The 19,472-nt window shown below is 48.3% G+C and overlaps 7 protein-coding genes across 7 annotated transcripts; 4 read left to right on the top strand and 3 right to left on the bottom strand.

Moving 5' to 3' along the window:
* Positions 1 to 321: 321 nt before the first annotated feature.
* On the bottom strand, positions 322 to 2,162 carry BO79DRAFT_143388 (fungal specific transcription factor domain-containing protein; the record flags this gene model as incomplete). Its single annotated transcript, XM_025678315.1, has 7 exons — positions 322 to 483; positions 541 to 874; positions 925 to 1,394; positions 1,443 to 1,634; positions 1,687 to 1,701; positions 1,750 to 2,015; positions 2,069 to 2,162. 7 exons carry the CDS (start codon positions 2,160 to 2,162, stop codon positions 322 to 324), a joined length of 1,533 nt encoding a protein of 510 aa, XP_025541323.1.
* A 1,578-nt stretch (positions 2,163 to 3,740) lies between these two features.
* Positions 3,741 to 5,027, bottom strand: BO79DRAFT_143899 (NADP-dependent oxidoreductase; the record flags this gene model as incomplete). Its single annotated transcript, XM_025678353.1, has 5 exons — positions 3,741 to 4,219; positions 4,273 to 4,404; positions 4,457 to 4,627; positions 4,682 to 4,797; positions 4,846 to 5,027. 5 exons carry the CDS (start codon positions 5,025 to 5,027, stop codon positions 3,741 to 3,743), a joined length of 1,080 nt encoding a protein of 359 aa, XP_025541322.1.
* Positions 5,028 to 5,854: 827 nt separating this feature from the next.
* On the bottom strand, positions 5,855 to 6,724 carry BO79DRAFT_286450 (alpha/beta fold hydrolase; the record flags this gene model as incomplete). The annotated part of the gene is made up of 1 exon (XM_025688474.1): positions 5,855 to 6,724. Exon 1 carries the CDS (start codon positions 6,683 to 6,685, stop codon positions 5,855 to 5,857), a length of 831 nt encoding a protein of 276 aa, XP_025541321.1. The 5' UTR covers positions 6,686 to 6,724.
* Positions 6,725 to 7,312: 588 nt separating this feature from the next.
* On the top strand, positions 7,313 to 8,508 carry BO79DRAFT_192068 (uncharacterized protein). The gene is made up of 2 exons (XM_025680869.1): positions 7,313 to 7,508; positions 7,566 to 8,508. The coding sequence occupies exons 1-2, from the start codon at positions 7,456 to 7,458 to the stop codon at positions 8,491 to 8,493; spliced, it is 981 nt and encodes a 326-aa protein (XP_025541320.1). The 5' UTR covers positions 7,313 to 7,455; the 3' UTR covers positions 8,494 to 8,508.
* A 1,289-nt stretch (positions 8,509 to 9,797) lies between these two features.
* Positions 9,798 to 10,390, top strand: BO79DRAFT_143800 (mannoprotein; the record flags this gene model as incomplete). Its single annotated transcript, XM_025678347.1, has 2 exons — positions 9,798 to 10,136; positions 10,202 to 10,390. The coding sequence occupies 2 exons, from the start codon at positions 9,798 to 9,800 to the stop codon at positions 10,388 to 10,390; spliced, it is 528 nt and encodes a 175-aa protein (XP_025541319.1).
* A 1,062-nt stretch (positions 10,391 to 11,452) lies between these two features.
* BO79DRAFT_170323 (ABC-transporter) lies at positions 11,453 to 16,093 on the top strand. Its single transcript, XM_025679524.1, has 4 exons — positions 11,453 to 12,134; positions 12,182 to 14,338; positions 14,390 to 15,088; positions 15,146 to 16,093. The coding sequence occupies exons 1-4, from the start codon at positions 11,522 to 11,524 to the stop codon at positions 16,006 to 16,008; spliced, it is 4,332 nt and encodes a 1,443-aa protein (XP_025541318.1). The 5' UTR covers positions 11,453 to 11,521; the 3' UTR covers positions 16,009 to 16,093.
* A 1,030-nt stretch (positions 16,094 to 17,123) lies between these two features.
* Positions 17,124 to 19,467, top strand: BO79DRAFT_143630 (alpha-L-arabinofuranosidase; the record flags this gene model as incomplete). The annotated part of the gene is made up of 9 exons (XM_025678336.1): positions 17,124 to 17,321; positions 17,372 to 17,387; positions 17,440 to 17,938; positions 17,984 to 18,067; positions 18,113 to 18,189; positions 18,239 to 18,271; positions 18,322 to 18,461; positions 18,509 to 19,015; positions 19,063 to 19,467. 9 exons carry the CDS (start codon positions 17,124 to 17,126, stop codon positions 19,465 to 19,467), a joined length of 1,959 nt encoding a protein of 652 aa, XP_025541317.1.
* Between the last annotated feature and the right edge of the window lie 5 nt (positions 19,468 to 19,472).

The raw sequence follows: 19,472 nt of genomic DNA, 5'->3' as shown, positions 1-19,472 counted from the left end.
ATGATTAGTGTCCACATATTGGAGGCGAGTTCCGAAACCGAATGCCGAACGCCCCGTCTCCACTTTATTCCTAGGGACCGTCCCGTCTTCCTAACAAGTATTGGGTTGCCACATCAGGACGAGTCAGAAGATACTTGAATTTGGCTAAAGCTAATGAAATATAAAATTTCAGGCCTAGATAGAGAAGACGATCTCCATTGAGCACAATATCAGCATAGTATAACCAGGTATTGCTGGATCTGCCCCTTGGTCCGAATGTCAATTACTTAGTGTGCCATTTAGTCAGTTTACCCAATTGCTTGACCACTAGTGTTACAATGATCAGGGATTCCACAAAGTAGAGTTGAACATGTTAGATATGTCGGTCGTAGGTGGCATGTACGTTCCAAGTAATGTTTGGAGCGGGTCTTCAGGATAAAATAGTTCGTCTGGTCCAGTGGCTGAGAAAGCTTCGATGTCCGGGAGAATGAAAGACTCTTCATTCTGTGTGGAAGTCAAGTCAGCGAGTGACGTGGAATGAAGAGTATATTGGAAACATACCGTTACCTGGTTCGGATCCAGAGCAAATCCGGAGGAGTCGTTCTTCTCGCCTGTCATTGGTACTGTATTATCTGCCTCGAGGCGTGAAGTCCTTCGTGAGTCTGTGGTCTGCAGCCTAGCTTGTACATCCCGCACAAATTGACGAGCAATGTGAGAAAACTCAGCAGCAGTTGATGCCGGTAAAGAGTCCCTGTTACTGATTTCCCAACGGCTGAAATAACCGGCTGCTATGTCCAAGAACGAGATATTGGTGGCCGTCTCTTTGTGGAATGGGTTATGAATGACAAAGTCAAAGATAACAAAGAGAGCGGAAATAGGCACGATGCCTAGTTGCCTGTTACAATTAGGATTTGTGAGAACATGGACCCGGACGCTATCTCTTACCAGGCTGGAACGTGCGCCTCATGCTCAATATAACGCGTATGATATATAACAGCTCGAGCGGTCTCCATCAGTTGACGCTTGGTCTCTTGATTTGTCTCATTCGGTTGGTCGACTGTAAGATGGATCCGAAGCCTGCACATAGACATAACCAAAGCATAGTATATGAACCGCATTTGCAGCGCCATATCTTGCGCGCAGGGGCTCTTGCCCTTTGAGAAGCGAAGTGGGGTCCCAGGCTGATAGGGTTCGGGGAGAGTTTGAATCCAAGCTTCTAGCTCGCGGGACATCGAGTCTACAGCCGCGATGCGGGCAGCTGTGTGCATCTGCACTGCACTCACGGAAAATAGACATTCGTAAGTGCGAGACATCAGGCGACCCAAGCGCGCTGTCGTTAATAGCCAATCAAGCTGTCCCGGGGCAGTCTCGGGACATGCTGGAACAGGACAGCCTATGTCATAGTCGGGTATCATCTACAACTCTCATTAGTTAAGAAGGCATCGGAATGTAAGTACTCTTACAGAACCACGTCCTCGGAAAAAGGAAGTAACTTTTTCCAGCCAATATATAACCCAGAAAGCTCTATGACACAATGATTCATTCTCTGTTTGAACGTATGCGGCGTTATATCCCTGCAATTGAACTATTCTCGCGGCCTCGGACATCAAGGTCTCGCCGATCGGAATACAGGAGAAGCTCATTGTGAAGACTGCCTATGATTTAATCAGCGAAATGAATGATGTTTGCATTACCTTCTCGGCTCACCATGGCTGCCAGTGCCTAATGGGGCTGTTAGCTTAGATCCAGGATAGGGTGAAGAATACGCACTTGGACATGAAGTAAAGTTTGAGGTGGAGCAAGTATTCTTGGGAACAGGCTCAATGCAAGCTGAAAGTAATTCCATGCTTTCCCTTTGCCTGGAACAAAAGATCCACCATCCATATACTGGCATCCAAGTGCCAGCAAAGTATGATATAGCGCACAGAATGGCGCATTATTTGCTAGTAACTCCGGTAATTCTGGCCCCGAGATTCTCCGCTCAAAGTCGGCTCGGTCCAGAAAGGGTGTCAAGGGATGTAAGTCATCAAAATAAACTGATTCTACGAGTTAGACCTTTGACCCACAGCAACAAAGATAAGCATCTGACCTTTGATATAATGAGCTGCCTCCTCGTGGGAGATTTTAATTGGTGATGCGGGAGTGTTGAAATCGATGCTGATACCATGTGCATGCTGATGCATAGCTTCTCCCATAGCATCGAGGACATCTCTCAATCTGCCGTGACCAAGCATATTGGTCAGGGAGTGGATGTGGCTCTCCGAAAAGAAGGCCATGCCAGTACTGAGGACTGACCCAGAAGTGAGCGGGTGCTATGACAATGGGAGTAGATGGCTGACTACCTTGGTTTTCACGAGTCTGTGCATATTAGTTATAATCGGAACAGAAGCAGAAGCAGAAGCACCTCACCTTGAAGATGGAGCATGCCTCGCGATTCCTGCCATCAGCATTCTTATCGACGAGAATTTGATCAACATAAGATGCCGAGGCATCCGTGGACACAGATGCAGCTGAGGACGCATTGTGATTTGATGGAGGTACAGTTGCTACTCAAATTTATATCAGCATCGAAAACGAGGCCTCGACTAATCATGTCATGTACCTGGACTTAAGGTGTCTTCTGACTTCTTTGGCCTCAATTGTCTGCGTGTCAGGCTGTAGTGACAATCAACTTTGCGTTTCTATCAAACCTCAAGGTTCATAAGCGTCATATTGATCACATCTTTCTGGAAACCCGAGCACACCGCTGAACCCACCTGGCAAGGGGTGCAGACTGCGCTGCTTGAAGGGCCTACCGCGCAGGATTAGCCGGCTGCCCAGGCTACGGTCGTCAACTGGAGACAGGTATGTGACATAAGGGGAATAAATTTGTAAAAAGAATTAGCAAGCGGGGACAGAGCTGGACTCACGTATGCAGCGAGTTTTCCTTGCCTTGCAATTGTCGCAAGACTTAGCAACGCGGGGTTGAAGCCTGTCAGTCATTGTTGCGCCTCGGGTTACGGAAGTTGCAGGACGAAGACCGATGATGGCACCACTCTACCGCACTCAGAGCCAAAGATGGCAGCCCGGGAGCCCTCATCACGTGACGCAGGCTTTCGAAAATCGACCCACCACGCATTTCGGCTCTCGATTCGAAGTCCGGCCGAACGGATTTGAACAAAAAAGAAAAGAATAGAAAAGAAAGAAAAAGAAAAAAAATCATGGTAGTAAATTCCGGAGCTGGATTAGTACCATTGTCTTGGTGTTTCCTTCGAAAAGGGCATGCCAAGTCAGTGTTTGCCGCAAGACGTTATCCCGCAACTAATATGCGATAGAATATACTACCGGATAGCCACAATAGCGAGACTCCACGTTCTACATCCCAAACTTCGAACCTACTTCCTCTGAATGGCTCCGAGTGATATTGCCTTACAGCAGAAGACTGGCTTATGATATTACAGCAGCTGTTACTGTAGTCGTGGCCGGGGGTGTCGAGGTGTTTCGTCGGTTTGCGATCATAGACCTCTAGATCGGACTTATTCGGGCGTGCAAGGGACTGTACAAAAGCACTGCTAAATAATTCCATAATTTACAGGTATGAAACCAGACTGAAGCTTGACTCTGCCAACTCTCTAACACATCCAAACCAACTTATGGCAGGAACAATAAGAATTACTAAGTCTATTATAACATTGACGCCAAGCGATGTGCATCGTCAGAAAGGCCAGGTGCCGCCTAATCTCATTATAACACCCATCGAGACGATAAAAAAGGAAAGGTCGCTACTCCGACCCGCGAACGCGAATTACCAGCTTCCCTATTCCCCCCCGACCGCTGTACACAGTCCCACAAGCCTTTCTCACGGCTTCAATATCTTGCAAGTCAACGACTGATCCCACCACTGTTTTGAGTCTCCCGTCTTCGACATATCGCCTGAGTTCGTCCAAATCCTTACCAGACGATACAAGAAACATGTAGGAATACTCCGTCTTGTAACGGCGTGCTCTGACCTTTCGAACCTGATCAGCGAGATTGAGTCCCATCCGAAAGGCGAACGGAATAGTGGGTTTGTGAGGCAGGTCCATGAGAGGTGAAGCCTGTAGCTGATTTCCAGAAGGTAGAGTAGAGACTGATACAATACGGCTTGATCCTGGCCGCATCAGACACAATAGCTCCATAGAAAGGCCAACGGTGTCAAAGAGAAAGTCGATTGTCCCATGTTCAATCACATCCCTGGGGTCGGAATTCGTATAGTCGATAACTATAGACGTTTAGAGAATGATGAAGAGATGGCAATGGACTGTAGGCTCTTACCCTGATCGATAGTGTTTTCACCCAGGAGTTCTTTTAATTTCGGGATTTTCGCAGTCGAGACTGTAGTGATGACCTTACCCGCATGGAATACATGCTTGGCAAGTTGACATGCAAACAAGCCCGTACCGCTCACTATATTTCATTAGCCCATTTAGCAGTCTATGAGACTGATAGGGTGTCGAACATCCGGCAGGCACAAAGACAGTTTTTCCGGCAAGGTCGCCACGGTATAGCCGAAGAGCTTGGAGGGAAGTCATCGCTGCTAATGGAATTGAGGCTGCTTCTTCAAAAGACAGCGACGGCGGCTTAAGACCGATATGTTCCTCAGAGCATTTGATAATTTCGCTGCATGATCCTGTGTTTCGCTTTCAGTAAGTTGAGCATAGAAGATCGAGTACCAAACACTTACCCCGGGAAACTTCAGGGAGTCTAATATACACAGCGTCTCCGACCTTGAACTTTTTCACGGCTCGCCCAGTTTCTTGAACAACGCCGGCACAATCATAACCAATTTTGTAGGGAAAGCTGACTGTATTAGCACCATCTTGATTGATGGCAAAGGCTTATACTCACGGGTCTTTCACAGCAAGTCTCAATGCGCCATCGGCTCTCTTGACGTCAATAGGATTGATGCTAGCGGCGTATACCTTGACTATCACATCCTTTGGGTTGACTAGAGTTGGGGTGGGCAATTTTGAGACTTGATACTCAGATGGTTTCGAGTAGGATGATATATTTAGGGACAACATTTCCATATTGAGTATTACTAGTGGAGGTGTAACAGTAAATGGCAGAAGGAAAGGGGATGAAATAAAGGCAGTTTAAACTGCGTACTGCCAAGTGTACAAATAGTGCGCAAGCATGAAGGGGACCGAGGCCATATATAATTACTATATGTTCCTTTTGAACGGTTCTCAGGAAGATTCACGACGGAGCAACAATCGTTCCGAATGACATGGAAATCCTATTCCCATGTCCAGTCGTCATTACGAGAGTTGGAAAAGGGTCCAAGTGGACTCGCAAGCCTGCCTCAATGTGGTTAAGCCCACTGCGGTACCAAGGTGATGTACCCGCATGCCCACTGGACCCGCACACTATGAGATATCCGAAGTATGGTTCCCGTCGCTCACATAATGCGTGTCTGCCAGTGGCGAAGCTGATTTATAATGTCAGAGGTAAAGTCTGAATTTGAAAGTCACAATCCCGTATATGGTCCTGTCTGGTAGATTCTATAACTGCACAGGCCAGCCCATGTTTGTTTCCTTGGGGTTGCTTATGCTATAGTAATCGTCTATGTCGTCGGGAGTATTTTCCTGGATCCACCCTGCCTTCATTTCTCCTCCAGGACTAATGAACATCGAAAGGAAAAAAAAAGAAAGAAAGACATAATTAAAAGTTACTATGGAATTTTTTTTTTGAAATGCGTTCATTGTATACCCTCGCGAGCTAGCCAATGGTAGCTTCATATGCCAATGTAGAATGTTATCGATGTTCTCCTTGATAGAGCCAGCATTTTCAAGAAGCTAGATTGGCACATGAAAAAGACGCTATCCCAAAGTATCACATACCAAAGCCATTGAACTTAAGATTTAATAAAGTCCAGCAGGTCTTGATTGACTTCATCAACATTAATATTGTGAATGGCATGAGATCCGCCTTTGTAGATCTTCAGTTTTCCTTGAGGAAGAAGTTTTGCTGACTTCAGCCCCGCTGCCTCAATGGGAACCACCTGATCGTCGTCCCCATGTAGAACTAGTACTGGTATATTGATTCTCTTCAGATCTTCCGAGAAGTCCGTTTCAGAAAAATCCTTGATCGAGTCATACGCGGACTTGAAGCTGGTGTTCATCCCCTGCTGCCACCAGCTACGAATCTGTCCTTCGCTTTTCTTTGCTCCAGGTCGGTTGAAACCGAAGAATGGTCCGCTGGGAACATCCAAAAAGAACTGCGCGCGGTCTTGACGCATGGCCTGCCGGAAAGAATCGAAAACCGACTTATCTGTTCCTTCCGGGTTGCCGCTACTCTTCACCATCAGAGGAGGTACGGCGCCGATCAAAACAGCCTTTTTAAAGCGCTTAGTGCCGTGTTTTCCAAGATAATGGGTGGCCTCTCCTCCTCCATGAGAATGTCCAACCATGACCGCATCTTGCACCTTGAGATGCCCGAAAAGCTCCTCTAAGTCGTCGACAAAGGTGTCCATGTTGTTTCCGTCCCAGGTCTGAGTTGATCGTCCATGGCCACGGCGATCGTGCGCAATAACCCTGTACCCATGTTCACCGAGGTACATCATTTGTTGTTCCCAGTTGTCACTGCTCAAGGGCCAGCCGTGGGAGAAGGTTACGATTGGTCCTCTGGGATTTCCCCAATCCTTGTAGAAGAGTTCTGCTCCATCACGAAGCTTCAGGTGCGGCATGTTTGTGAGAAGTAATGGGAGTAAAAATAGGCAATTTGGACAGACTTTCAATGTCTGAAACTATCTGACTCTTATGGATTGACACGCTGGATTGTGTATGTGCAAATTCGCAGCTTTATAAAATCAGCTGCCCAGCTATACTGGCCTAGAATTGGTGAGCTGTAACTTCCTCCCGTACGTCGTCATGACGTTACTAGGCTATTGTGGCTTCCCAATGTCACACTCACTGTAATGCGCTCCATGATACAAGGTTTGTCGGCCCGCTGCCTCTTATTCTCTCACCAAGTCTTAAGGTGTCTAGTCTTTACCTGCCAAAATGCGAAAGCTTATTTAGTGGGCCTGTTGAGGATCCAGCCGTTCTTTCCGCCAAGACAGAGTTGCCTAGAACGTTAGCCCACGTACAGCTACTGACCTTCTTCCTGTTTCCATGCCATGACAAATGAATATCCAGTACCCAGAAAGTCCCTTCATATGTGCCGCCGGCATGATGTTGCTCCGTTGTCATGCTTATCGGAACTATCAAACTCAGTTCCATAATTATATCGGGCCTCGGTAGTATTCTGCTTGATTTTACCCATCGTCCGCCTCAGTGTTCCTCACATGCCAGCTTTATCATCGCAAGTCCACCCACAACCGACCTCCGAGATGGTCATAGGGGCGGGGAGGGATCCCAAGGCATATATCAACCAGGCTGTAACCACCTACATCAACCAGCGCCGAGTATTGAAATCATCAGATCCTGGTCTAGCGTTCGACCTACCGGTAACATCATGTCTTCGACATCAGACCGCTTTTCAGCAGCATCAGAAAAATTCACCACAACGTATGTGAATCAAACATCCCTTTTTCCGAAGCAGTAATGACTCCTATCTGAGGGTAGACGCTCGGCATCACAAACTGTTCAGGTCGAATTCGGAGGTCAGAAGGTCGATATACCCAAAGGAGGTTACTATGACCGCTACCGTATGAACCCGAACCTCGATGAGGTATCCCAGGACCCGAATGTCGGACACGATATTACATTCCTGCGGAAAATCCCTAAGAAACTGGTTGATTCGAGGGTCGGTCAAGTATATGCACCCAATTTCTACTATCGCACTAGCAGCGTTCAGCTCGTCATGCTCGCGCCTCTTGACCACTTGAAGTCTAAGCTTCCGCCACCTTTGGAGCCCATCACAGCATTGCCTGGCTACGGTTTAGTTGCATTGACATTTTATTCGTATCTGGTCTGCGATAATGATCCTTACAACGAGGTCTCAATCGCCATTATCATTCGACAACCGGGTAGCACGAGTTACAGTTCCACACAACTTCTCAGCTCTATATGGAACCGCACATTCTACGGCTATGTCTTGGCTCTTCCAGTCGATACCGAGATTGCTCGGGTGAGGGGAATATATGGATATCAACTCCCTAAGTGGATGGCCAACATTAACCTAAACATGGACAATCACAACATCAAGGCCGACATTAGCGCGACCAACGGAACACTAGATCTGACACTGGATGTACCCCTTCCAGCTTTGAGGACCATTCCGTCAGAATCACGAATTGGGACTAATAACGCGGTCAACAAGATTGACGGGAAATGGTACCAGGTGGCTGTTCAGACGAACCCCCTTTTGGCGACACAGTGTCTTTTCCCTACCAATGTCAAGCTCGCTCGGAACGAAGGTCCGTTGAGTCAACTCCTCAACGAGCTGGGCGTCTCGACCATTGTGCGGATGGATGTTATTAAGGATGCGCAGATGGTCTTGAATATGCCCACTCCCTTGAAGGTTTTTAACAGGGTTGGATCATTAGCTTAGCAGCAACGTTTTGACGAAGGATTAAATATTTGAGATGTCATTCTTTCATATCGAGCTAAACAATATATTTTAAACGGTTCAAAAATCACTAGCTTCCATATGGTTCAAGTGCAGATTGATTGGTACGTCGAGAGTCTCACAACAGAATCGACCGGAAGAGTATCGTTCTGAAGCATATGTTAATACCGACCAGGCCACCTGGAAGCACATATGACATGCCCCTTGCTACTGCCCCTGGGACGTGCTACAAGCCAGGTAATAAAAGCTCGTTGCAAAGGCCTTCCTGCAACTCTACAACGTCCTGGCTTCTAGAATCAGGTCCCATTTTTGCTAGGGAAAACTTGAAAAGCCACTGCAATATTCCAAAAGTCTACCTACTGACTGTCCTCAGATCTGCTTGCACTTGCTGATTTGCATACGCTCAGACGTGAAGAAAATCGGCGAGTTAGTGTGTGGATTACCACCCCCGCATTTCACTGCAACCTACTACCATCATTGTGGAATTCGACACGGAGCATGTTCAAGAGATCTGCCAGATGTGCTGCCCGTTCATGATGGTTGGTGCACTCCGTCGCTCCTCCGCCGCCACAAACAGCCCCCGCCAATCACAGCCCTGGAGTAGATTAATCGGGAATATTTGGAGTAGGCTGCATACAACTAGCACGCCAGCGCGCGAGCGGGGTTAACTGTTAGCTTCTCAGTCCAGACTTGAAAGCAATCTTCGGGAAATCTGGGGTAGCCAAGGTCGACCAATTTCAGACCAGCAATGTCATGTCATAAGGATCAGTGCTTCCTCCAATGCTTCAGTGCGTGATTGTTGAGTACACAGATAGGATCTGTTGACTACTTTCCCATTTCTTGCCATAATAGGGACAGTTATGGATGGGTATCATCTCCTGCAGGCCAGAGCGGAATTCCAGCCCAGTCCGACCAGAAGACTGTGCAGGGACGTATGACCTCTCCTGCAGTCAGCCACAAGCGCTGCGTCCCTGAAGACAGGGCACCTTGAATATGATCCCGAGGTTGACATGTGAGGAATGCGGTACAGCAACAGCAGGGTCAAGAGCGGTTGCACCGATGGCGGCCCTGTGGCCGAAATTGTGACATCGTGGGTTGGAATAGCGACACAAGCATCCGTGGCTATTTTGTATTAGTGGTGCATCATCTCCGCGTTGAAAGGAGCGTGAGGGACAGCAAAACCACTTCCTGGAGCTATATAAAGGCCCATATTGCCTGACATTGTGACACGAAATCAACAAGTTCACTCAAGACATCACCCATCTGTCTTACCATCTCTCTCCATCATGATTTGCAATTCCTTCCTCGTCGTCGCCTTGGGTCTTGGTCTTGTCCAAGCAGGCCCTATCGCTAAACGCGATGCTGCGACCGTACTGTCGGATCTTGAGTCTATTGGAACAGACGTTACTACCCTCAAGACGGACGTAACCAACTGGACCGGAGACCTTCTGGCAGCTCTAGGCATTTTGTCCGATTACAACACCGTCAAAAGTGCTTTGGAGACAGCCATCACTGATACCGAGGCTGCTTCTGCATTCACCACTTCGGAGAGTTCCAGTATCACATCTGAAGTAACCTCTCTAGCCACAATTATCATCGCAACCTTGGATGAGCTTATCTCGAAGGTATGTTCCATAAAGTCGGCCAGGTTTCTGTGATTTGTTGTTGCAGGACTAATGTGCACTTGTAGGAGTCAACTGCGGCATCTGCGGGAGTCACTTCCACTTTGCTCTCCTCCCTGGAGACGCTCAAGACTGACACGGACGAGCTGGGGGCGGACCTGGAGGCGAAGGCCACCACGACGGATGCCTCGACAATCGCCTCGACTCTGGCCTCGATTGACGCTGCTTTCTCCAGTGCAATTGCCGCCTATGAGTGAACTCCCGCGGCACACAGTTGTAAGGAATGGCAAGGGTGTTGGGAGCTAGTGCATTGCATGAAACTACCGCTTTCTCTGCCATATCCCAACTTCTCAGGATGAGAATTGTGAGCAGTGCATGTTTTAGTGACAAATTGTCATTGAATGGAAGAAGCTTCGCACTTCGGCGCAAATTGCAGACGATGGATTCGTTATAAGCTTAAGCCCAAAACCTTATATGTAGTGCGTAGTCGAACTGTAAGTCTGGTTGAATGATAGACAAGAGATTCTTCGTGTCGTCGTAGCCTTTGTATCAATCATAAAACTGTCAACAGGGATTGAAGTGACTAATAAATGACGCTATATCAGTGAATTTTGAATGGACGGGTGAATTATACTAGTAGTATAATATTTGCCTGGGCGGATTTTAGACCTACCAGCGCGGGTCTTGATCATCCAGTGATGCGGAAGAAAACGCTGAGATACCCCGAGAGAAACTTCTGTCTCATTTTGAACATTTTGGTACTACTCGATAAAGGCGAATCAATAGCTACTGAAATTACTAAGACGATAAGATATATATGCATCTCTCGACCGTGACAACACAATACTATCATTGCACTGTAGTAATATTGTAAGATTCTAGTACTCCGCATACGAATTCATAAGGATTTAAATAAGGGGGCAGTTTCCCACTTGCTATAGAATGAGTGGGTCATTATCAAAGCCGTGTGATTAAATCGAAGATAATATAGCACGAAGTCCGATGACGGTACACTATACGAGGTCACATGATATCGGCTTTCGAAGGTCGGGTGGGCCCACACCTTCGGCTCTCGATTCCAACTCCGTTGCGACAGCAAGTTCGGGAGCCCGACGAAATCAAAGCACCATTTGGGTGGGCAGGCTACCGCAGACACGGGATATTACTATTACTATCTTTGTATTTCGCTCTTCGGAAAAGGAGATCCCGATTTCAGAGATGTCTCGTTACCGAACAATGATTAGTGATACAATATATTCAGAGGAGGATCGTTGGCGCCGCGATACCTCAACCATCATGACAAGCCTTTTTATTTATGTGTTCAAAGTCCGCTGAACACCCTCGGCTATCTTCTCTCCAGACTTGTTGCATCTTTTACATCGATCAGCATGCTTACAGCACCTGGTCCTGAGGGGCCTGGCAATGAGGAAAAAGAACACCATGATTCCACCAGCACGCTGCCCGGACACGAGCAAGAAGAGCTCAGGAAAATAGCGTCTCGACAATCAGCAGCATCAACCGCAGCAGGTAGAAGCTTGAAGCAGGACTTTGCATCGCTCATAGACCCCACGAGTCCTCACTTCGACTTATCCCAATGGATGCTTCATCAAGTGCAACAATTCGAAGGGGACAGCAGCGCACGGAAAACGGGAGTTGTATTCAAAGATGTTACTGTGCAGGGAAGCGGATCCGAGATTCAAACTCAACACACAGTTCTATCCTCAGTCTATGCTCCTATCCTTGGGGGTACGTTCAGTCGTGGCCCTAAAACCGCCAAGACTATATTACACGATGTTCATGGACACGTCGAGCAGGGCGAGATGCTTCTCGTGCTCGGCCGGCCAGGAGCTGGATGCTCTACCATGTTGAAGACCATTTCAGCGGAGACGAATGGACTCGACCTGTCGTCAAATTCAGTCATTTCTTACAATGGCATACCACAGCCCTTGATGAAGAAAAATTTTAAGGGCGAGCTTCTCTATAACCAGGAAGTTGAGAAACGTAAGGTCCTCAAACTGATCATTCAGAAATAAGACTAATTCAGACAGATTTCCCCCATCTAACGGTCGGCGAAACACTCAACTTCGCAGCAGCAGCACGTACCCCTCGACTTCTCCCGAATGAAATGTCGAGAAAGGAATACATCAGGCATATGAGGGACGTTGTGATGGCAGTCTTCGGTCTGTCACATACCGTCAACACAAAAGTTGGTTCTGATTTTGTCCGGGGCGTCAGTGGAGGTGAGAGAAAGCGAGTATCTATCGCAGAAATGGCCTTGGCTGGCTCGCCACTCTGTTGTTGGGATAATGCTACACGCGGCCTTGATTCTGCGTCGTCTTTGGACTTCGTCAAGGCGCTGAAGACGAGCTCGAGGATCTTTGGTACTACTCATGTTGCGACGCTCTATCAACCCTCGCAAGCCGTATACAATTGCTTTGACAAGGTTATGGTCCTCTACCAAGGGCATGAGATATACTTTGGCCCTACCACGGACGCGAAGCAGTATTTCGAAGATATGGGCTGGTATTGTCCTGCTAGACAAACGACCGCAGACTTTCTGACGAGTATAACCAACCCAAGTGAGCGGCAAGCACGGGAAGGGTATGAAGCGAAGGTACCGCGGACTCCCGAGGAGTTTGGAGTGCATTGGAGGAGCAGCGCGAGCTACAAGCGACTGGGTCATGACATCTCAAGCTACGAGGCGAAATTTGGTGCTGACTGTGGCGCCACCGAAGCATTCAAGCAAAACCATGCCAAACGTCAGGCTCGGTACGCACGGTCAAGCTCTCCGTATTTGATCGATATCCCGACACAGATTGGGATATGTGCTTCCCGGTTTTACCAACGTGTCTGGAATGACATTCCTTCCACATTGACTTTGATGATAGGTCAGGTCGTTTTTTCCATCATCATTGGGTCTCTGTTCTATGGAGGCGCGTTCGGAACTGAGGATTTCACTCTGAAGATGTCGGCATTGTTCTTTGCCATTCTGCTTAACTCGCTTTTGACCGTCACCGAGATTCAAAATCTCTATGCACAGCGGCCGATCGTCGAAAAACAGGCTTCGTATGCATTTTATCACCCTTTCACGGAGGCTTTAGCGGGAGTTTGTGCCGATATCCCTATAAAGGTCGGATGCAGCCTTATATTCAACATCGTGTTCTACTTCATGTGCGGGTTTCGATACGAGGCTGGTCCATTCTTTGTTTTCTATCTGTTTGTCACCATGGCTCTGCTTTGTATGAGTCAGATATTTCGCTCCCTGGCTGCGGCGACTAAGGCGATCCCTCAGGCACTCGCTGCTGCCGGAGTCATCCTACTCGCCACTGTTATCTATACTGGCTACCTGCTTCCCCTACCCAGCATGCACCCTTGGTTCAAGTGGATCTCTTACATCAATCCACTAAGATATGCATTTGAAGCGCTGGCTGTAAACGAATTCCATGGACGTGACTTCCCCTGTTCGGACCTGGTACCACTCTACCCCGGGTTGACTAACGGATCAGGCACCTACTTTATATGTGCTGCAAAGGGTGCGGTAGCTGGAGAGCTATATGTAAACGGAGACAACTTTCTCTCCGTGAGCTACGGGTACGAATACAGCCACCTTTGGAGGAATTTCGGCATCCTCTGCGCTTTCATCATTGCTTTTCTCGCCTTGTATCTGTTACTCACTGAGATGAACTCACAATCTTCATCCACTGCGGAGAGTCTTGTCTTCCAACATGGTCGCATTCCCGTTGCCTTGGAGAAATCTGCAAAAGACCCGAAGGCCGCCAATATCAGCGCAAGCCAAGGACAAGAGGCGGCAGGCGAAGAGGTAATGCCACCGCATCAGGACACATTTATGTGGCGTGAAGTCTGCTATGATATTAAGATCAAAAAGGAGGATCGCCGCTTGTTGGATAAAGTCAGTGGATGGGTGGAGCCTGGCACTCTGACTGCATTGATGGGTGTCTCGGGGGCCGGAAAAACAACACTACTGAACGTCCTCGCCCAACGTACTTCAACAGGAGTCATCACAGGCGATATGCTAGTGAACGGCTCTCCTCTCTCTGCTAGCTTCCAGCGCAGCACTGGCTATGTTCAGCAACAGGACTTACATCTTCATACTGCGACCGTTCGTGAGTCTTTAAGGTTTTCGGCACTGCTGCGTCAACCCAAATCAGTCCCCGTCCAGGAAAAATACGACTTTGTCGAAAAAGGTATTTCCAGATTCTTTCAAGTGCTCTAGAAGTTTACTAAAGTAGTTCTAGTCATCACCATGCTCGGAATGGAAGAATTCGCAGAAGCAGTGGTAGGCTTTCCGGGCGAGGGGTTGAATGTCGAGCAACGGAAGCTTCTGACCATTGGCGTTGAGCTTGCCGCAAAGCCCGCTTTACTCATCTTCCTCGATGAGCCAACCTCCGGCTTGGATAGCCAGTCGTCATGGACTATTATCGCGCTTTTGCGTCGGCTCGCATCTAGTGGACAGGCTATTCTTTGTACGATTCATCAGCCATCAGCCATGCTGTTCCAGCAATTTGATCGGTTATTGTTCCTGGCTAAAGGCGGTCGTACCGTTTACTTTGGTGACATCGGACCAAATTCACGTACAATGCTGGATTACTTCGAGACAAAAGGTGCGAGGAGATGCAACGACTCTGAGAATCCAGCCGAGTACATTCTCGAGATTGCGGGTGCAGGGGTGAATGGCAAAGCCGAACAGGATTGGCCGACTGTGTGGAAGGAAAGTTCCGAATTTACCCAAATGATGAATGCTCTGGAGAAGAAGTGCTCAGCAGTGGGATATGCCAATAATACCGACAAACAAGGTGATTCAGAAGGGACCGCAGACGCCTTCGCGATGCCTTTCGGTGACCAGTTCGCTGCCGTTCTCCGCCGGATCTTTCAACAGTACTGGCGGTCACCCGAGTACATATATGGCAAGCTGGCCTTGGGCATCCTGTCAGCTCGTAAGTTACTCTTTTCCTTGTGGCTCCATGGACCTTCGGCTAACTATCGTTTCATAGTCTTCGTAGGCTTCTCGTTTTACATCCCCGGTACCTCCCAACAAGGCTTACAGTCGTCCATTTTCTCTGTTTTTATGATCACAGCAATCTTCACCGCACTGGTTCAGCAGATTATGCCTCAGTTTATTTTCCAGCGAGACCTTTATGAGGTCCGAGAACAACCGTCGAAGACCTACCACTGGGCAGCCTTCCTAGGCGCCAATCTAATAGCAGAGGTCCCTTACCAAATGTTCGTCGCTATCCTGGTCTATGCAAGCTTTGTATACCCCGTCTACGGCATAGCAGACTCCCAGCGCCAGGGGATCATGCTCCTTCTGATCATCCAGTTCTTCATCTACGGGTCCACCTTTGCGCACGCCGTGGTTGCTGTTCTGCCTGATGCCGAGACAGCTGGTCTCATTGCCACCATGCTGTTTAACATGACACTTGTCTTCAACGGTATTCTTGTTCCTCGCGTCGCGCTTCCTGGATTCTGGGATTTCATGTATCGCATCTCACCAATGACTTACCTCGTGAATGCCATCATTGCCTCAGGTGTGAGCGGTCGTGCGGTCAACTGTTCTGAGAAGGAACTGAGTGTCTTCAGCGTTGCCCCTGGGTTTGATACTTGCGGGCAATACTTGGAAGCCTACCTCGAAGCGGCCGGTACTGCCGCAGGTAAGCTTCTCAACCCGGAGAGCACAGACCAATGCAAGTATTGTACCCTTCAAACAGCTGATCAGTTTCTGGCGAGTCGGGATATATACTATGACCAGCGGTGGCGGAACTTTGGGCTCCTTTGGGCATATATTGCCTTTAATGCTGCCTTTGCTTTTACTATTTATTATCTCTGTCGGGTAAGGTCGTGGAAGAGAAAGGCTTGATTGGCTTTTTGGCCATGGTGGATATTGGCTCATAGAAGTTGATATTTGGTCACATTCGGTGAGGATATAATTGAGCAAACACCGGTCTTGCATATAGTAACATTTTAATTCATTACATTCATTTCTTATTCTTATATTCGGTTCGCCCGCTAGTATACAAGCTAGAGGTACTCTATCATCTGATGAGATATATAGTTCTGGCTACTACTAGATACGATGAGTTAAATGCGTATTCAAAGGACTTGTTTTATTGGTGGGGTATAGATGACGAGGGGTCGAGGCAGGAGGTTCCTATGACTGAGAGCTCCTAGTATCAGCCTTTGAAATTGCCAACCTAGCAGCACAGATAATACTGCTCTTGTTGCATACAATGATGCATTGAGAGAGTTGTTCCGCGTTGGTTTGATCCCGACATGTTTGAGTGTCCTCGGGGCTGCACGAGTGGAGGAGATGTGAAGAAGCCGACAGAGAAAGTCGCTGCAGAAAAGAGAGACCAAGAACCAAAGCGCGTCGATATGAACGCCCCTGAGAGAGCAAGAAATTGAACTTCGTGTAGCTATGAAAGGGCCGACTGAGCACTGGTTGCCAACATCGACTTCTCCTCGGTTGGATATAGCACTTGAGCTATTCTGCGGTGGAAGAATAAACAAGTTGTATGATGCGACCGTCGGCTTCTTGTATCTTTAATCCTAGATCTTACCAGGGCGCTTATACTGGATTACCAAAACCTATTACCTACTTTGACCCCAGTTTTGCTGAGTAGCGAAAGTGCCACAGATGATATATATTCGGTCGCTGTGCCAGGAACCAGCGGCAGACCACCCCGCAACCCCTGACGACTACACCCCAACAATAAAGTTAAACTTCTTACAACCTGTACACATTCATCGAAATTGACATCATGATTAGGGAGAAGTACGAGATTCATCGCATCCGTCCGACATTCCGCGCCGCGGTACATCAACATTCATGATGTCATCACGGAACACCGGGGACACCAATGCAACGCTGCTAACCCTATCAACAAAGACTTCAACCCGCATTATTATCCTACCGTTCTTCTGTACAGGACCCCTAATTGAGCACGCTGGTGGGGAAGATATTTCTGCGACACTATGATAGGGGTCGCAAAATGGCTGTACGTGGCTGTGACGACGTATTTCCACAGATTGAGGCCGGTTAGCCATGACTATCCTGTGTTGGTCACAAGGGATAATGGTACGAATGGGAGTGTGTCGTCGCCTATCACGTTGACTGTTCAGGAGTCGGGTGGGAATCAGTCTAGTCCGCTGCTTTATGGGGTTATGTTTGAGGTAGGTTCCGAGGGAGGCATAATATGAATATATCAGTAACATTCCCCTAGGAAATGGACCATTCAGGTACTACCCAATTAGCTACCTCACCTGGTAGAATGCTGCTAAGTATACACAGGTGATGGTGGCGTTCACGGGCAATTGCTCCAGAACAACGGCTTCCAGGGAGACAACCCTGGCTTAACTGCATACAAGGCCATCGGGGATGTCGACCTTATGCAGGACATGATCAACCCAGTCAGCAGTGCCATCACCTCTTCTTTGCAGGTATCTGTAAACTTCGAAGCAGATGGATTCGTAGGATTTGCCAATACAGGGTACAATGGTATACCTGTGATGAACGCCACCTATTCATGCCAGTTCTGGATGATGGGTGATTACTCGGGAACGATTATGCTACAGCTTGCTGCGTCTTCAAATGATACTATCTACGCCTCGCATAATATTACCGTCAAGAGCTCATGGGGAAAGTTCACGCATTATCAAACCTCGTTCAATTCCAGCGCATCTCTTGATGGCGACAATGAGTGGCGCCTGTTGTTCAATGGATCGAAGATGGCTGGCGGGACGCTGAACTTTGGGCTGGTGCAGCTATTTCCGCCTACATATAAGTCGAGGTATGTTATGCTGTACATTATCAGTGTCATACTAATCGGTCGTAGGTCAAACGGACTACGAAATGATGTTGCGACGTTCCTAGAGAGTATACGTCCGTCTTTTCTCCGATTCCCTGGTGGCAATAATTTGTGAGTCAGCAACCCTATTATGAAGATCCTCTAACAAGCGGATAGGGAAGGACTGCAGATCGACAGCCGGTGGCAGTGGAACCTAACTATCGGGCCCGTCGTTGATCGTCCCGGGAGAGAGGGTAGGCCCCAGCACCGACACCACGGATGACAACACTAATCGAAGTATAGGCGACTGGTTCTACCCGAACACCGACGCTCTCGGTAAGCCTTTTGCACCCTCTCACCCCACAAGCATGTGCTAACACATATAGGTCTGGACGAATATCTCTGGTGGTGCGAAGACATGAACATGGAGCCTATCCTCGCCGTCTGGGACGGCAAATCATACGGGGGCATTGTGTCCGGTGACGATCTCCAACCATACATCGACGACATCATGAACGAGCTCGAAGTATGTCTCCCATCAATCACCACTATCCTCCCCAGCTGACAATTAAGTACCTCCTCGGACCCGCCAACTCTACCTATGGAAGCATGCGAGCACAAAACGGGCGCAGCAAACCCTGGTCAATAAACTACATTGAAATCGGCAACGAAGACGACTTCACCGGCGGATGCGACACATACCCAGACCGCTTCTACCAAGTCTACAATGCCATCAGTAACAAGTACCCCAACATCACCCTCATCGCATCAAACATCGACTTCCTCTGTCTCCCGATCGACCCCCCACCCGGCCTGATATACGACTACCACTACTATCGCAAACCAGACGACCTCGTCGCCATGTTCGACTATTGGGACAACCAGCCACGCACACAACCAATCATGGTAGGTGAATACGGGTGTCGAGACACCGATGAGGCAGACGGCATCTTCTGGTCCTCTATGCAATGCAGCTGCAGTGAAGCGGTGCATATGATTGGGTTGGAGAGGAACTCCGATGTGATAAAAATGGCGGCTTATGCCCCGCTGTTGCAGCATTTCGGGTATACGCAGTGGTCGGTGAGTTTGCCCCCTGTACCCATCTTCGTATGTATATATGCTTCGAGCTAACTAGTATTAAGCCAACGCTCTTCGGCTTCGACTCCAGTCCCGACTCTCTGACTCCGTCGACGTCATACTATGTTCAACGGATGTTCTCTACAAATCGGGGGAATACGATTCTTGCTGTGAATACAACTTCCACATTTGGCCCGCTGTATTGGGTTGCGTCGAGGACGAATAGTACGTATTTTGTGAAGTTGGCTAATTACGGTCCAAAGAATCAGAGTATTCGGGTGAAGGTGCCACATACGAAAACTGGGCATGTGGAGATGCTGTATGGGTCGCAGAATGCTACGAATTATGTGCATAATATTACTGTGCAGCCGACGGTGAAGAATGTGACTAGTTTGAGGGGGACATATTCGGTGGATATGCCGCCGTGGGGAGTTGCTGTGTTGTCGGTGTCGTGAGGGTG

This window comes from Aspergillus costaricaensis, assembly GCF_003184835.1.
Source record: "Aspergillus costaricaensis CBS 115574 unplaced genomic scaffold BO79scaffold_10, whole genome shotgun sequence".
NCBI classification, from domain to species: Eukaryota; Fungi; Ascomycota; class Eurotiomycetes; order Eurotiales; family Aspergillaceae; genus Aspergillus; species Aspergillus costaricensis.
This window is presented reverse-complemented; position numbering and strand designations above follow the sequence as displayed.

Bases quoted from the DNA above. Each gene is read 5' to 3' on its own strand.
- BO79DRAFT_192068 (XM_025680869.1), top strand. From the start codon at position 7,456: ATGTCTTCGACATCAGACCGCTTTTCAGCAGCATCAGAAAAATTCACC. The intron at 7,509-7,565 runs GTATGTGAATCA...ATCTGAGGGTAG, and splicing joins TCAGAAAAATTCACCACAAC to ACGCTCGGCATCACAAACTG.
- BO79DRAFT_170323 (XM_025679524.1), top strand. From the start codon at position 11,522: ATGCTTACAGCACCTGGTCCTGAGGGGCCTGGCAATGAGGAAAAAGAA. The intron at 14,339-14,389 runs GTATTTCCAGAT...AAGTAGTTCTAG, and splicing joins ATACGACTTTGTCGAAAAAG to TCATCACCATGCTCGGAATG. The intron at 15,089-15,145 runs GTAAGTTACTCT...ATCGTTTCATAG, and splicing joins CTTGGGCATCCTGTCAGCTC to TCTTCGTAGGCTTCTCGTTT.